Here is an 18,029-nt window from a genome sequence, read left to right as displayed (position 1 = left end):
CAGATTTTCCCACAAGGGTTGTCAGGGTTGGCATTCCTGCTAACAATTGTAGTACCTTGCCATGAAGAAGCTTAGAGTGAAGTAGGGGAGAGAGATGAGTCACCCTACAACTAGATCATGTTGGAAAGGTGAGGGGTTAGAGGTAGAAGCCTGTAGGAGCATAAATAAAGCCCCCAAGAGTCACACTGAGAATTCAGAAAGGTTTTTTGGAGATTAACATGGGCTGTTTTAGAAAATGAGTAAATTGTAGATGAAGAGAGAATACAGGTATTCCAGACACAGGGCATAGATGTTGTAGAATGGCACAGAGGCAAATATACAAGTGGTACAATGTATGGAATCAGAGATGGGTGTCACTATGGAATGGCTTTTAGAGGATAGAGCTTTGGAGCCAGTGGGACCAGATCACTAGAGCCTTGCATCTTATTATTTTTAAAATTTTAATTTTGGTGCTGGGGATTGAACCCAGGGCCTTGAATGTGCTAAGTGCATAGTCTATCACTGAGCTACACCCCCTAGTTTATATTTTATTTATTTATTTATTTTGGTGGTGCCAGGGATCGAATATAGGGTCTTATGAATGCTAAGCAGGACCGCTACCATGAGGTATACACCCAGTGCTTAGCTTTGTATTTTAAACTTAAGAATTTGAACTTTTAATCTTTAACTTTTAACTTTTAATCTGAAAGCTATCAGAAGCCTTAAAAGGATTTTAGGCAGATGTTTTTTTAATGTAGGTTCCGTTAGCAGCATAGAACCTAGATTTGAAGGGTTCAGGCTGGAGGCCAATGAATCCAGGTAAGGAGCAGTGGGTCCAGAAGCAGTAGAGGAAGAGAGAGAGGAATAGACTGTATCTGGCTGATTGTAGGAGGTGAGAGTAAGAGAAATAGAATGGTCTGGTTTCCAACTTAATGGTGATAAAAACGGCTTTCGCATTTGCTAAGCTAAGAAAAAATACAGAATAAAAAGTGGATTGATGCTGGGGGTGTAACTCAGTGGTAGAGTACTTGTCTGGGTTCAATCCTCAGTGTTGGAAAAAGAAAGGAAGGAAGGAAGGAAGCAGAAGATTGCCGTAAAGAGTCCCCAAGGTCAGATTTGTATAGTTATAGGACAAGAGGACACAAATAAGAGAGTAATGAGTAGTCGGTTTACTCTGTTCTTCAGCCTAGGGAGAGAAGGGGATCAGTGCAAGTTGATACCCCAAGACAGACTAAGGCATGTAGCACTGAACATCTCTAAATTGAGGAACAGGTTCAGTGGGAGAGGTAAAAGAGTAAGAGGCTGCCTTTAGGTATGGGGACTTTGAGTTTCAAATTCACATGTGGCACTTTGGAGTTCACAACAAGACACTTAGATAAGTGTTTGGCATATCTGTTTTCCTCCTGAAATGGTATTTGTTTGTAGAAACGTTTTTTAGAAAGGGCACCTCTCTCTTTCATCAGATTCTCAAGGTTGTCTCTGACCCCCACTCCCCATGAAAGTTAAGAATCAGTTCTAGTTGACACAGTTTTTACCTAATTCTCATTTTCCAGCATACCTGTCATCCAAGTGCTATGTGAACTTGTGGCAAATGTTTCTCTGTAAAATTTCACTTGAGTACTTAGAAGCCTCTAAGTACTGCTCAGAATGTGAAGGGAAGGAAATGAAAGCACCATAGCAAAAGTGTATGTTAATAGTTTAACAGATTATTAGTAATTCACTTTATTCAGTGTTTCCTCTCATTTAAAAAAAATTGGGCAGTGGATTTGTACTATTGGCAAGAAACTTGACATAGAGCATCATTTATATTTATAAACATATAAATATACGTTTTAAATACTGCAACCTTTGCTTTCTAATAAGAACTTTTAGATTTCCTTATTTCTTTTTTTATTGATGCATTATAATTATACATAGTAGTGTGATTCCTTATGCCATATTCATGCATGTATACCACATAATTTAATAAATCCCATTCCCCAGTACTTTCCCTTTCCCTCTTCTTCCTTCCCTGATCCACTTGTGCTATTCTGCTGATCTCTCTATTATTGTTATTGTTATTTTAATTAGTGTTTTTCATATATATGTTTTCATACATATTATACTTGTAATATGGACTTAGCATAATTTAGTAAATTTCATTTCCATACTTCCCTATGTCTTCCCTTCCTCCCTCTCTTTAGATCTTCTTCCTCTACTCTGTTGGTCTTCCTTAGGTTTTCATGAGATTCCCCCAATTTTATTTTAATACCTTTTTCTTCCCTCTCTCTATAGCTTCCGCATATGAGATAAAATACTGGATCCTTGACTTTCTGAGTCTGGCTTATTTCAATTAGCATGATGTTAGATTTCTTTATTTCTAAACTGTAATGAACAATAAAATTGAAAGCTCCCCCTCTGGGATTGGAGTTGATAATATCTTCCCATAACCTAAGACGTGAGATCAGATTTGAACTGGGTGCTACTGCTTTTACAGCCTAAGACTCATTACTTAGTTTGACAAGTAAAATGAAAATGAAGATTAGGGGGATTTAGAAAACCATGTCTACATCTGTGAGCACCCTTGGCTTCCTACATATAATTTTCAGAACAAGGAAAACATTTCTTAATTATCAGTTTAATTTAGCTATTACCACAACTCAAAATTATGAATATATCTACTCATCATAAAATTAAATTTAAGCCGTTCTCATATCTGTAAGTTAGGGCTGTCTGTCAAATGTCTCCTCAACACTTTTCTGCTTCATGGTCCAGTGGAAAAGTATGGGGTTTAGAGTCAGAGCTGCATCATACTAATATTTTATTAAATGAGTAAAAGAAGATTTCACCACTTAGAAGTTACTTGTAGCTAATGAAGCAAGCTCATCTCATGAGAGTGCCCAGCCTTTTGTTAAGTACAAAAACAAAGGCTTTGCTAGATTATATTTTATGGGAGATTTTTTTAAAAAAAACATACCAACATTACATATTATATACATGTATTGGAATGTCTCACTGTACTGCCTAAATATGTACAATTACTGTATTTTAATTAAAAATTTTTAAAAATTAAAAATAAAATGCTCCATAAACAAACATCTCTGAATATTCAGAAAACATTATAATACATAATAATTGAGATTTCTGGAATTTGTAGAATTAAAATGTCTTTTCTGCTAGAAAAATAGATTTCATTCTCCACTTCTCACAGATATTTAAGGAGGCTCAGGCTGTGCTGAGGGAGACTGGAGCAGCCTCAGTGCTTATCACTAACAGTTTATGGTATACAAAGCACCTTTTGCATTTATTCATTTCTATCCTCACAACAATCCTAAGAGATAAAGGTGGTGACATCCTCTTTTACTAATTTAACGAATCCTAGGAGATAAAAGTGGTGAAATCTTCTTTTACTCATTTAATAAAATATTAGTATGATGCAGCTCTGACTCTAAACCCCATACTTTTCCACTGGACCATGAAGCAGAAAAGTGTTGAGAAGTCATTTGACAGACAGCTCTAACTTACAGATATGAGAAAGGCTTAAATTTAGTTTTATGATGAGTAGATATATTCATAATTTTGAGTTGTGGTAATAGCTAAATTAAACTGATAATTAAGAAATGTTTTCCTTGTTCTGAAAATTATGTGTAGGAAGCCAGTAGTGGTAAAAGCATGACAACATGGAGACCAATCAGAGCATTCCAGGAATGAGGGACTCTGGTTTGGATCAGATATTGGTGCCTGTCTAGGAAGCTTCTGGATTATACTCCAAGAACATTGTTTGCTGAGCTTCTGGTTTTGCCTTGCTATGTTAGTGGTGTGAAATAGGTGAAGAGGGGCAAAGAAGGTTGTCAGGTGCAAAAGGAGTGTTTTCTTCTATTATATCTGTTTCTGGAATTAAGGATTGGGCTGCTCAAAGGCCAATATTCAAGAGATGAAACTTGGTTGTAAGAAATCACTCTATTCAGATATACTCCATGTTTGTATAAATATGTCAAAATATACTCTGCCATATATATCTAAAAAGAACAAATAAAAGAACTTAAAGAAAGAAAGAAATTGGGCAGGGCTTGTGGCTCAGAGGTAGAATGCTCGCCTAGCATGTGTGAGGCAGTGGGTGCCATCCTCAGCACCACATAAAAATAAATAAATAAAATAAAGGTTTTGTGTCCAAGAAAGGAAGGAAGGAAGGAAGGAAGGAAGGAAGGAAGGAAGGAAGGAATCTATTCAGAGTTCAGCAATCATGAGAGGGTGAAGAGACTCAACCTTAAAGCTCCATCTTATGGGGTTCAGGGGTGCAAAGAACTTTTATAGGGAGGGAAAAAAGCAGGGCAGAGAGGCTTCATTATCCAGGTGTGGGTCTCCTTTTTTTTTTTTTTTTCCTCTCCCTGGAGCACTGCAATAGTCTTTGACCTCCTGTAGCTAGTTACTGTATTTTCTTAAATTACTTTTTTTTTCCTCGTGGGAAGGACGGTACTGGGGATTGAACTCAAGGCATTCAACCCTGAATCATATCCCCAGCCCTATTTTGTTCTTTATTTAGAGACAACGTCTCACTGAGTTGCTTAGTGCCTTGCAGTTGCTAAGTCTGTCTTTGAACTTGAGATCCTCCTGTCTCAGCCTTCTGAGCTGCTGGGATTATAGATGGGGACCTTATTTTTATTTATTTATTTATATGCTGTGGTGAGAATTGAACCCAGTGCCTCACACATACTAGACAAGTGCTCTACCACTGAGCTACAACCCCAGGCCCAAATTACTTTTTTAAAAAAAGATATTTTTAGGGCTGGGGATATAGCTTAGTTGGTAGAGCGCTTGCCTCACATACACAAGACCATGAGTTCAATCCCCAGCACCACACACACACAAAAAAAGGTATTTTTAGTTATAGATGGACATGATACCTTTTTTTATTTATTTTTATGTGGTGTTGAGGATCAAACCCAGTGCCTCCAACATGCTAGGCAAGTGCTGTACCACTGAGCTCCAGCTCCAGCCCTTGAATTACTTTTTTTAAAAAAAATTATCTTTTTGTTGTCAATGGATCTTTATTTTTATTTATTGATTTGGTGCTAAAAATCGAACCCAGTGCTCACAATCCCAACCCAAATTACTTTTTTTATTTCAAATTAAACCTCACAGTAATTTATAGAACTAAAGGTCAGGGAGAGGTATTACAAAGGTCTTCAGATATTCTAGATTCCCTAAATTATTATTTAGCAATTAGTTAGGGATGTAGCTCAGAGTTAGAGCACTTTACTAGCATGGGCGAGGCCTTGGATTCAATGCCCAGTACCCAAACAAAAACATCCTAAGAAGTTGAAACCTTGCAAAAGGATTAGGGTATAGCAGAAGGTAATGGGGAGGAGTAAATAGAGGACAACTCTAAAGGAGCTACCCTGTTAAATATCAGCTTTAGTATCTTCCCCTCACCTTAGAGCCACTTTCCTTTCATATCGTTTATATAATCAGGCAATAACTGGCAAGTTCCTAGATGAATGGTTTGTCATTCCAGCCCTCTCTAGGCAACCCATCCATATGGTCATCCAGGCATTAGCTCTTGAATTAAGGGGATGACTGAGAGGTATTTGGAAGAAGCAGAATTTGATGAATTGGTCAATAAACACCTTTTGAACACCTGCTGTGTAAGAAGCACCGTTTGTCACACAGAAGGAAGGAAGAAGGGATTGGTGATGAGAAATCACACCACTAGGTATTAGTGGGTGCTAAAAGATTTCCCAGAGAAGAAGCTTTTTGACAAGACCAGAGCATGCCCTGTAGAAGGGGCATCATTTTATGTGGTCCTTAAAGAATAGAGAAATAATCCTGGATAGTGAGGGAGTTGGAAAGTCACACAGTTTTGGTTTTATTGGTTTTCTTTTTTTAAATAATTATTTTTTAGTTGTGGTTAGACACAATACCTTTATTTTATTCATATATTTTTACGTGGTGCTGAGGACCGAACCCAGGGTCTCGCAGGTGCAAGGCGAGCACTCTACTGCTGAGCCACAATCCCAGCCCCATTGGTTTGCTTTCTTTGCTGGGGATTGAACACAGCATGTGCTAGGTAAGTGTTCTACCACTGAGCTACATTCGCAGCCCTGAATTGTTTTCTACATGTTCACTTCTAATTATCAAAGGAGTGGCAAAAGTAGGAGGCCTAGGAATCTTCCTCACATAGGCGGTGGTTCACAACCTTGCAGTAGAGAAGTAGAGAGCAGATGAGTCACAGGGACCCTTCACAGTGAAATGGTGTAGGAAGTAGGGGACAGAAATACAGGTAGTCTTGAGAAGCTGTGCTGCATAGTGGTGAGGTCTGCGTCTCCAAGTCATGCAAATTACATGACAACACTGGTGTGACCACTAACTGTGTGACCTTGGACAGGTAATGTGACCATCACAGATCTGTTTTATCAGATGCAGATAATTATACCTGCCTTAGTGTATGGCTTGAAGAAGACACATAAAAATGCAAATTTTTATTACTAGCTATTAAGAGTCATGGAATGCAAGGATCATTCCAAGGAGATTAACATCAGTATCAGAAACATTTTAAAGACTGAGAAGTGTACAGCCTGAGGAAAGACTGTTGTGATTTTTACTTTTGAGCACCACATAAAAAAAATTAAATAAACAAAATAAAGTATTGTGTCCATATACTACTAAAAATATTTTTTAAAAAGAATGGTAAATTTTGATTGATAATTTTCCTAGTTCATATGCATGTTCCAGGGCAGTTCTCTGCAGACTCACAGTTTCCTTTAGAAACAAAATAATACCTTGCTTGATGATCATGTTGTCACTTTCAAAAACTGAATTAGGAATTAGGAAGACCGGCCAGTCTGTGTTATTTCCTTCACACTCGGTCAACGTGATCTCTGCCTCTGTTCTCTGACACTGGGACTAATCAGTGGTTTCATAGTCCAAACTGGAATCCTTGTGATTTTTAAAATGTAACCTGAACACTTTTGATTTTAAATATTGAGATTAAATGATATTGACTTAGTTTTTTCTTTTTTGGTTGACATTAATCTGCTACAGTTGACAGCACTGGAATATTGATTGCCTTAACAAACAAATTAACTTTCAGTTAAGTTCTGTGTTTTTCATAGCAGCACCAAGGGGAAAGGCTTAAGTTAGGGTTAAGAGTGCAAAAGGAACTATTATGCAATGTTTGTCTCTCTTTCTAGTCAAGTATGAAGTATGTAGGAATTCAGAGGAATGATCTTGAATACTAAGAAAAGAATAAAATATTTTAAAATACAGAAATTTTAATATTTTCTGTGGTGGGGGGTGTTATTCACTAAAATAAGTATTGTGCTCATCTCAGCAAGATTTAGGAAGAAGCTGATGGAAGTAGTAGCCATCTCACAACTGCCCTTCGGGCTCTGTGCCTAGCCCAGTTTGTTTGCTTTCAGTTTCTTGAACATACCATTTCCTCCTTTTATTCAGCGAGGGTACAAGCTGTTCCATTTGGCTGAAATACTCTTTAATCATTCTTTGGAATTTGTCTCAGAAATCACTTCTACATGGACACCTCTGATCTCCTACCTCCCCCTGGGTAGGTGGGACGACATTCTCCTGGCACTTTGAGTTTTTTCCTCGGAGAGAGTATTTATCTTGAGTGCAGGCACTGTGTCTACTTATTCAGAGCTCTCTTCCAAGTGCCAAGAGCAGAGCAAAAGTAGGCACTCAATAAACTCAGTTAAGTTGAAAGTGTAGGGCTGGAGTGTAGCTCACTGGTAGTGCTTGCATAACATGCATGGGGCTGTGGATTCGATTCTAGGACCAAACACACACACACACACACACACACACACACACACACACACACACACACAGGAGCAGAAAAAAAATTGGTTGAATATAAAGTCAACATTTATCAAGTTCCAGGTGCATCATTACTTCTTTACTTCTCACCATTTAAGTATGTTTTATCCCCATTTTCAGATGAGAAAACAGAAGAGACAAGTAAGTAACTTGTAAACATTATGACATCATTTCTTAACCATTATGACATTGGTAGGTTTAAATTCTTGGCCTGTGTGATCAAAGACCATGCACAGGGACTTTATGATAAGTAATTCACAGGTGTAGAATGCAGACAGTAAATCATGTGTGAGTGTTATTGCAAAGTGGCCTTCACCACAGGCAGCAGTAACTCAAGATCTTGACTTGAGTTTACCTCCCTGGGAGCTATATATTACCAAGAACTCAACCTAGGAGATTAGTTTAAACAGCAGTGAATTGGCATAGTAACCTACAGTTTATACTAGCAATTAAGTGATGTAGCTACATTCCTACAGAGTTCTCCAGGTATTGGGGCTGGAGTGTAGCTCTTCATCATAATGTTCTTATAATTTCATTTTATAATCAGGTCTGATATCTCTGTCACATTCCCCGATTAAAAGAATAATATTCTCTTTTCTGTCAAAGTTAAACCTGTAGTTTGCTAATATGTAACAAAAATGATTTGCTATAATCTAAAACCTAAATTTCATAGTCTCCAGTTAGATGGAGCTATTTTTAAGTTACAAAACCATGAGGTTAAAATGTCATTTTGAGTCCCCCAACATATCTCCCTTTGCCCTCAGCCTTCCAGTTGTAATGTTCATAATGTAGTAGGTGATACAATCTTAACTATAGCCCTTCCCATATAGTCAGTCCCGTAGATTGTAACCCCAAACTCCTCCTCTCAGGGCAAGGGGCAGTGCTGCATTAGGGATAAAAACCTGGGCTGGATTCCCACCCAGTGTGCTTGCCTGCCAGATTTTTTTCTGGTAGCGAACCCTCCTACAGAAGTAAAATTTGCCTTACCGAGTAACTTTTGAGTGTGTATCTACTTTCTTGTAGTATCCTGATATTTCTAACACAGATTGACCCATGAGAGCAGGAGGAAGGCTGATTGTATAGCTAAGGAGAGGGGAAGGGGAGGTGCATGGGCACAGCCTCCTGCAGACTTGCTGCTGAGTCGTGCCTGCCTGTGTAGGCACACTGGGCCCACCTGGCCTAGCCACCATGGGCAGGGGAGATACCCTTCCTCCACCAAATTGAGAAGATAGGTGGAGACATCTACAGCAGTTGCAAGGTGAGTCCTTGGGTGACTATAGGTCATTGAAAACTGCTGCTGCTAAAGTAAAGCTCCTTGGAACTGGAGCCATTACTGGTGCCTGGAGTGGCCATGGCTAAAGATTTTAAGAAACACAGTGAGACAGCTGCATGGCTGTCCTGATGACAGCAGTATCCAATCGACTGTCTGATTGACAGCTTTTTCAGTTTCTATGAGAGCATTTGGGCTGAAGTTGCAGGTTCCGCTGCCTGCAGTGGGACCCCAGGAATAGCATCAGCATCAGTTTGGAGTCCAGTTGGGATAGGAACCATGGAAGTGACAGCAGCTGGCACCCCAGCTCCTTCCTGCTGAGCACAGCCAGGGTAGCTGATGTTAGTTGGGCTGCTGTTCTGTAAGAGCTATCAGTGAAGTAGTTGGGAGTGTGGAAGCCCTGACTTTCCCTCCTGATGGCTCTGAAGAGGCGGAGCCTGGCACCTCAAGTTTCACATGGTGCAGCCCCATCCTCATCCCAGCCCTATACATACCCTGTTGTGTAGGCCCAGTGGGACTGCCTAGCTGTACTCCAGGGCAGTGGTGGCAACAAAGCAGCTGGCATTGCATTATTTGCCCATGCAGCTGGGCATGGCAACCCGGCTCTTAAGAGCCTTAGGCAGCCTAGGCTGTTGAAGAAAAAAAGTAGAAATAGAGTAACGTTTTGGAGGTCAGCCCTTTTATTCTATCTCAAGCTTATAATGGGCATGTGTTATGTGCCTTCCCAGCATACACTGCAATCTCTTGTCCCGGTTGTATGCCCTGTTTTCATTAAGAGATATACATCTTTCATTTTCTCAGTTCACCTGCTTATGGTATGCTGAGCCCCAAGGAGGAAGCTCTGTGACCTGTACATGAGCCAGTCAGCACAGTCCATCCCTGCCATCTTGCTGTAAGGATAGGCTCAGGAATGGACTCATGACACAGTATTGTCAGTCAGAGCCAATTTAGACTCATTTCAGGACTTGAGATGGAGTTTTTGTGAACGTGGACTTGCTCTTCCCACCTGGCCTTGGCTCTGGAAGGATGAAGGTGGGAACTCATCTTTGAACTGACTCCTAATGGTGTTTCCAGTTGGCTAAGGGTTCTTTGCTCAATTCAGATGGAAGTCATGCCCAGACAAAGTGCAGCTTCCTTAGAATTAACAGCTCTGAATTTTTCTGGGTGCCAGTGGTTCTTGACTCTTAGCAGTTCTCTCAGCCAGTCTTAGCAGCTGGAGTTAGCAAGTCCCCTGTAGCTCTTAGTCATTTTCTGGGACTCTTCAGAAGCCCTCTGGCTGCCGGGTGTTCTCAGACCAGCAGCCCTTGGTGTTAACAACTGGTAATGGACCAGTTCAGCCTGCTCTACTTGAGATATAAATCACAAATGGGCAAAAGAATTAAGTGACCACACAGATTTTCTTAAAAAAAGAAATGAATAGACAAGATAAAACCATCTGAAAGAGGCTGTATTGGGAACACATGCTGCCTCAGAATGGAGAGAAGTAAGGGGTAAGGAGCCTTGCCCAGACTGACGCAGTGAGGGTGAGGGGAGTGCTGCTCATATGCATGGGCCCAAACATGTGTACAGTCTCTTGCCTGCTAACCACAGAGTTTTTGCATAGAGATGCCAGTCTGTGCCAGGTGTACTGTTCCCTCCTGTGCTGTGTGCTGGCTGTCACAGGTGGGAAGGTGCTCTTCACAGACTGGAACACCTGAAGCAACTTCAGGGTGGGTGGAGCCATCCAGAGAGGCTGCTAAGTGGAGTCTTGTGGAGGTGCTGTAGCCAGAGCAAAAGTCTCTCATGGCCATCATGATGGCTGCTGTGGTTGCCCATGGGATTTCAGAAGCAGTGGAGAGATGCCAGGATCTGACACCATCTCCCTTGACCATTTCGGGTGGCTGGGACCAATGCTGACATTGCAATTGTATGATTCCAACTCCAATACTGGTCCTGCCTTCTGCTTGTCCCACTGACCCTGTGTGGCTGCACCCCAGGTCAGCAGTAGCTACAACCAGTTGACTCAGATTGGGAGAGAGGCACAATGACTGACAGTGGTCAGCGGAGCAGCCACAGTTTTTACACCCACGTCTGCTAGCTGCGGGTGGCTTTCGCTATCCATAAAAACAAAACAAAATTAAAAAAACCCAAATAATCTATATGTAAAAAGTAGATACACAAAAAGCCGAGAAGACTCTTTTAGGGAAGATCAAGCTTTTTTATTTTGTCTCAATAGACAAACAGAAAAAGAGTGTAGACTTGATCCTAAAGTCTATCTGGCTTCTGATAGCATTACTTGAGCCCTGACAAACCTGTGCCTGGGGCTTGCCGCCCCTGTTCTTTTCACTAATTTGAGGCACTAAAGCCCTTTTTAGCTTAAGCCTGTCTGGGTCATGAGTTCTGACACTTGGAATCAATGGAATCCTAACCAACACAGGACTTGAAAGACATTGGATGTGTTTTGCCTTTGCCTTTTCTTTCTTTTCCTTTTTTTTTTTAAACACAGTTTTAAATCCCTTCCTGAGACCTTTAGAGATGTTGCTGATTTGGAGAAGGGAAGCCATTAGAAAATGACAATCATTGTAGCAATGATTGTCACAGCAGACTTGGTGGTTTGGGGAAACAGAGCTTCTAAACTTGCCAAGTAATGTTGAATAATGTAAGAAATTTCATTTTTCATTTATTTCTCTTCCTTAATTTAAACCAAAATTCTAGTTGTAGAAGGACACAATACCTCTATTTATCTTTATGTGGTGTTGAGGATCAAACCAGGTGCCTCCCACATGCTAAGAGAGTGCTCTACCACTGAGCCACAACCCCAGACCCCCTTAATATTTTTTAATCAAAAGTGAGGATGTTATTTGCCATGCTACTTAGACAAGAGGGATTTAATAAGAAAGTGACTAGTACTTAGGTATTATCTCCCAGTGGGACAACATATCACCAAGTACACCTGGGTCTTTTCATCTCTCTCAGTCACTAGACCAACCTAACCAATAGTGAGGTGGGTACATAAAGAAAGCTCCTACTTTTGGGAGACTGCAGGGAAGGAGATTCAGGTTGCAGAGCTTTAGGAGAACATCCCACCTCACTTGCACCAGGAATCCTTTTCCTGTTCAAGAGGCAGAACAGTGCATTTCACTAATGGGATCTTTCTCTGGACACGACCCTTTCAAAGCCCACTCTGATCCTTGCAAGATTGCTATTCCTCAGATCCACTAGCCGTGTTTCCACTTCCCCAGCCGTAGAAAGAAAACTCCAGAAGTTCAAGTACTTAGTTTGGGACAATGAAGACCTCTTAGAGACATGAAGAAAAATGAAACCAAGTTGACAAAGAGATCAACTCTCTTTTATTATTATTTTTAAAAAGAATGTGAATTTATTGGTTGATTTCGTATTTAAAACAGTATTTTTGCAAAATCATTTCAGAAAACACACATTTGTTAAAATACATACAAACTGTTGCTGAACATCCTATGAAGTCCTCTGACTAACCAGCCTAACACTTGTTTTCAAAGCACTTGTGATCATTTTCATGGCTCCTATAGGTGCAGAGAACAAAGAAATTATCTTGGACGGAATAGATTTTGATCAGAATAATCAAAGAAATGCTTGCCTACTTATTTACAGACTCACGGATTGCTTGATTTTTAGGGGTCTTATGTAGTCTACTAATTCTTCAAGTTTTCCTATTTGCAGTTTCTTTCCTTGCCTGTAATCATATATTCAGCAAAGTATGTGCTGGATTATAAAGACAATGAGCCCCAGAACCCAAACTGCCTCATCTAGTTTTATGTTTATACTAATGTGTGAAGTATAATCTTAAGAAATGAGGACTGGAATGCAGGAAAACAAACTTTGGTAGAACACTGGATAAAAGAAAGCTGGACAGAACTACATGTGATTCAAACCAGTGATATCTAGAAGAACAAACAGGTTCGTCTTTCTTTTACAGAATGTCTGTGCTATTTGTACTTGGATTTTCAGTTAGCTCATATTTCTTTGTTCAGTTTGTGAATTGCTAATGTCTTTTCACTGCTCCCTGTTGGAAGTTGTGTTTTGAAGTAATTTAACTGCTTCTTAGCATCAAGCTCTGCCAAAAGGAGTGAAATGAAAATATGTGGATAACAATTTAAAGAAGACAACTGGAAAAAATTTCCAAATCCCTGAAGAAAGTAAGCTTTGGACATCATTGGCTTCAATTATGTAAGCCCGTGCCCCCACCCCCACCCGTTTCTTTTGAAGGGAGAGTTCCAAGTTTGTTGTTGTTGTTGTTGAGTTTAATTCTTTGGGGAAACAATCAAAACTAGCTAAATAGGGTAAAATAGAAACTTATAAGGATGAATTTGAGTTTACATAACATTAAGTGTCCCTTTTCCCAATTAGTATTTTAAATGAAAAACTGAAGTCTTAAATTGTTCAAGTCATTCAGCTACTGCCACCCCATGCTATTTCACAGCATACCCATAGACATGAGGGCGCACCAACACCCAGGACAGAGGGGCCTGTATGTGCTGCAACTTCAGCTTAGAGAAGCTGGCACGCTCCAGGGCCTTCCAGCTCTCTCTGGTCAGGTTGCATCCGTCAAACACAAGGTACCAAGCAGGCTCCACGACCTGTTGCCAGAAGTAATTCCAGGTTGAATGCTTGTCTGCCACATGTTCTATGAAAAAGAAAGCCCCTCCCTGGGAAAGGAAAAAAATAATAATTTAAAAACTTTTGGTTTAGGGAAAATAAATTCATAATATGATTGAAGTTTCAGATTTCATGGCCTTAGTAGCCATCTTCATAAAATGTTATGGCTAAATTAAAACTTAATAAGACACTATTTTGGACAACAGTTTCATCTTCTGTCAATTATTTCACAGAGCTGACAATCTAAAGCATGTAACATGTGTTTTCTGGCTGTAAAAGAAATGCCTGATGTCCAAAACGTAAAACACGGACTGCACATCACATGTTGCTGCCCTTCATGTTTGCCACATTAACTTACTTAAGAATGTTATTTGGTAAGTAGTAGTATCATCTCCATTTTTACCTCTGAGGAAAATGAGTCACAAAAACATATGGGCTCTGGGGTTGTAGCTTAGTGGTAATGCACTTGCCTGGCACTGATTTTGATCCTCAGCACCACATAAAAAATAAAATAAATAAAACAAAAGTTCTGTGTCCATCTACAACTAACTAACTAAATAAATAAAAGTAGCTTGCCCAAAGTGACACAGCTTGTAATTTTGAGAATCAGACTTTGATCCTACGCAGTCTGGCTTTAGAAGCTGGCAGTATTGCCTCAGCAACATGTTTATACGAGGAAGTTTAGAAAATACAGAAAAGTGGTTGGGTGAGCATGTAATCCCTGCTGTTTGGGTGACCAGGACTGGAAGACTGCAAGTTCAAGGCTACCCTGAGCCAGTTAGAGAGAAAATGAAATAAAAATAATAACAAAATAAAAGGGGAATCAATAGAGCAGAGCAAGTGGATTGGGGGAGTGAGGGTAGAGAATAAGAGGAGATACAGGGCAGTGAGATTGATCAATTATGTACATGTACAAATATGGCATAATATTCCCACTATTTTTTAAAACTTTAAAAATATTTTTTATTTATAGATGGACACAATGCCTTTATTCATTCATATATCCTTTGATACAGTGGGCTTTTGGCTTTACATTCTGTGTTTTGATTGCTTTTTCTCATTTGATAGTGGTTCGCAGCATTTTTTCTTCATATTAGCTTAGACTTCTCTTCTTTTTTTAAATAGATGCTCAGTATTCTTTTACACTGTGATAATTTGCTTAAACAGCCTCCTTTCAGTGTATACTTACTGTTATCATAAATACTACTATAATGGATATCCTTGCATATAGATAAGCTTTTGCAAATTTGTGGCTTAGGATAAGTTCCTGTTGAATAACTGAGTATGTATACTTCAAGTTTTCATATTATTAAATGATCCTATTGAAGATTTTCCAGCAGCAAGAAGTAGGGTCTAATTCCCCAAATCCAAAGCAACACATCAAACTGAGTTAAAAAGTCTTTGACTTATAACAGGTAAAAATGACATCTTAGGGGCTATAGCTCAGTGGTAGAGAACTTGCCTAATGTGTGAGGCACTGGGTTTGATCCTCAGCACCACATAAAAATGAATACATAAAATATTGTGTGCATCTACAAGTAAAAACATACTTTTTAAAAAAATGATATTTAAACTGGGTACAGTGGCACACGCCTGTAATCCCAGCAGTTTGGGAGGCTGAGGCAGGAGGATCGCAAGTTCAAAGCCAGCCTCAGCAAAAGTGAGGCACTATGCAACTCAGTGAGTCCCTGTCTCTAAGTAAAATACAAAGTAGTGCTGGGGATGTGACTCAGTGATTGAGTGACCCTGAGTTGAATCCCTGGTACTCTGCTCCCCCAAAATGATATCTCACTTTAGTAAGCTTTTTAAATTAATTTGAGCATTTTGATCCTGTAACTGGCTATTATAATTTATATTTCTGCTCATTGCTCATTTCTCTCTCCTTTCTACAATTAAATAAACATACTGATTTTATTGATTAGTAATGTCTTTTAACATAATGGACATCAATCCTTTTTCTATCCTCTTGGCAAATACTTTTTTCCAGTTTGTGTTTATATTCGAAATTTGTATATAGGACTTTTTTTCTCTGTAGCAGTTTTAGAATTATTTTTCATATTTAGACTTAAAAACTATAAAGGGAAGAATTTATAAGATTTAAAGAATTCAAACATGTCTTCTCTAGTAGTTTACTCATTACATTAGAATCCACCTGAAGTTAATAGGGCTGCCCTTGGGGATTAGGATACTACCAACTCCTCCTTCTCTCCTTCCCATCACTCACCGGCCTCAGCACTCTGCACACCTCACGGAGCATCTGTTCCTGGTTCTCCACGGAGCACAGAACCAAGGTGCATACCACCACATCCACAGAACTGTCAGCCACCTGGTGCATGTTCTCCCCAGCAGCCACCAAGAAGCGCTCGAACTGCAGGTGTCTGTTCTCTGCAATGCTCTTGAATAAGAACTTCTCAAAGTTGGGGTTGGGATCAACACAGGTCACTCTGCATCCAGGGGGATAGAACTTGAAGTTGGTCCCAGGGCCGCACCCCACCTCTAGCAGGGAGAGCTTCCCAGAAGGGCCCGCGAAGTCTTGCAGATTGCTGAAGAGCTCCTGCTTCTTGCCTGCCATCTGTTTATTGTACATCACAGAGAACCTTACCAAGAAGTAGGGAAACCATTTTTTGCATATCCAGCCCCACAAGCCGAGAAAGTTAAGCAAGTACATGGGAAGCGACAGGATGCGGACGGCCAGCTGGAGGATAAAGACGGTGAACGCCATCTCTCAGGAGAAAGAGAAAGCAGTGCAACAGTTGGAGACTGGACTCCTTTAATTACAGGAGGCGGGCTCCTGGCGATGGTGCAGAGCCAATCAGCTGCAGAGGAGGAACTGGCTTTTCTGGAAAAATGGAGCTCAAGTCAAAGCAAGATCTAGAGGCCCTTTTTGCTGAATGTGCACAGAAGTTGATTCATAGCTGAGTTTTTCAGAAGTAGAATGAGAATGTTCCCAGCTTTTCTGCAGAAGGAAAATTGATTATAATCCTGTCTTCCAAATATATTCCTGCTTCCCCTTCTCTGGGTTGGAGACTCCTGTTATTGTGTTGCAAGTGTACTTTCACCCCACACTGGTGCTCCAATGTCCTTTACAAAGAAAAGAAAACACAATCTGTTGGTGGAGCCTGGTATAAGCACAACAAAAGAATACTGCCATTCCCCCTCCCTCCTCCCTTCCACCCCCAAAACTCTTCTTTTGTTTTGCTTAGGTTTTGATTTTGTTTTTTTCTGTTTTGTTTTTGGTTTTGCTTTTTATTTCTCCCAGTGAACCCAACTAAGTGTTTTCCTTTTGTTTGGGGGTGGGGCTTGTCTGTTTGTTTGATTTTTTGATACAGATCTCACTATTTTGCCAAGACTATCCTCAAACTTACCTCTTCCTGCCTCTGCCTTCAGGTTAGCTAGAACTCCAGGTATGAACCAGCATGCCCCATCTTTAAGCCCTATTTTTGAAAAGGACTTGAGAAACCATGCTTGCCTGGTCAGTCAACAAGAATTCCCCATTTTATATTCTGGGTTGAGGCTCTAAGATGTTAATAAATTAACTCAACAGTAGAATTATTGTTAAGTTACAGTTTTGGGCTGCCCAAATTTTGAAAGACAAGTGTCAAGTCTTCCAATTGTGCTTGATTACTGCATTATTCTACTAATTTAGATTAAAATAGTCTTCTGAATATTTATGTTTGGGAGCCTGTGGGATTTAGAAAATGGTTGTAGGCAACAATGAGAAAGCCTGGGGACTGGGGCTGTATGTAGCTCAGTGGGAAAGTTCTTGCCTCTTATGTGTGGGGCACTGGGTTCGATCCTCAGCACCACATAAAAATAAATAAAGATACTCTGTGTTCATCTACAAGTAAATAAATATTTTTTAAAAAATCCTCGACTTACGGTGATTATGGAACATAGAAATTTTAAAAAATAATAGTAACATTTACTTTTTAAAATTGGGTGATGGGACTGTTTGTTTGCATTGTTACATCCTATACGTACTTTACAAATACTGTATCTATTCCATTTGTAAAAGGTTTTTAGAGATAAAATTGATATGCAATAAACTACCTACTTAACTTGTACGTGTTGAATAGTTTGGACATAGTATATACCTGTGACATCGTCATTTACGTCAATATGAAGAACTGTGGACTGGGGAGGTAGCCCAGTGGTAGAGCTCTTGCCCAACATGCAGAGGCCCTGGGTTCCATCCCCAGCAATGGGGCATTGAATGGTAGGGGAGGGGTGAAAGAACATCACCCCCAAGCTTGCTCCAGTTCCTTTGTGATCCCTCCCTCCCGCCTTCCTCGTTCCAAGGCAATCATGTACTGTTTTCTGTCACTAGCAATTAACTTACATTTTCTACATTCTTATG

The 18,029-nt window shown here is 39.9% G+C and overlaps 1 protein-coding gene across 1 annotated transcript; it reads right to left on the bottom strand.

The window, feature by feature from the left end:
* Window positions 1–12,364: 12,364 nt before the first annotated feature.
* On the bottom strand, window positions 12,365–16,416 carry LOC308657402 (thiol S-methyltransferase TMT1A). The gene is made up of 2 exons (XM_081309091.1): window positions 15,897–16,416; window positions 12,365–13,722 (listed from the first exon to the last, which is right to left on the bottom strand). The coding sequence occupies exons 1-2, from the start codon at window positions 16,392–16,394 to the stop codon at window positions 13,486–13,488; spliced, it is 735 nt and encodes a 244-aa protein (XP_081165217.1). The 5' UTR covers window positions 16,395–16,416; the 3' UTR covers window positions 12,365–13,485.
* Between the last annotated feature and the right edge of the window lie 1,613 nt (window positions 16,417–18,029).

This window comes from Spermophilus citellus (genome assembly GCF_964194105.1).
Source record: "Spermophilus citellus genome assembly, chromosome: 10".
In the NCBI taxonomy this organism is placed as follows: Eukaryota; Metazoa; Chordata; class Mammalia; order Rodentia; family Sciuridae; genus Spermophilus; species Spermophilus citellus.
Note: the sequence above shows the minus strand (reverse complement) of the source record. Positions and strands in the feature narration are given on the sequence as shown.

Coding starts and splice junctions, on each gene's coding strand:
- LOC308657402 (XM_081309091.1), bottom strand. CDS start 16,394: ATGGCGTTCACCGTCTTTATCCTCCAGCTGGCCGTCCGCATCCTGTCG. Junction 13,723..15,896: donor TGTGCAGAGTGCTGAGGCCG/GTGAGTGATGGG, acceptor TTCCTTTCCCAG/GGAGGGGCTTTCTTTTTCAT.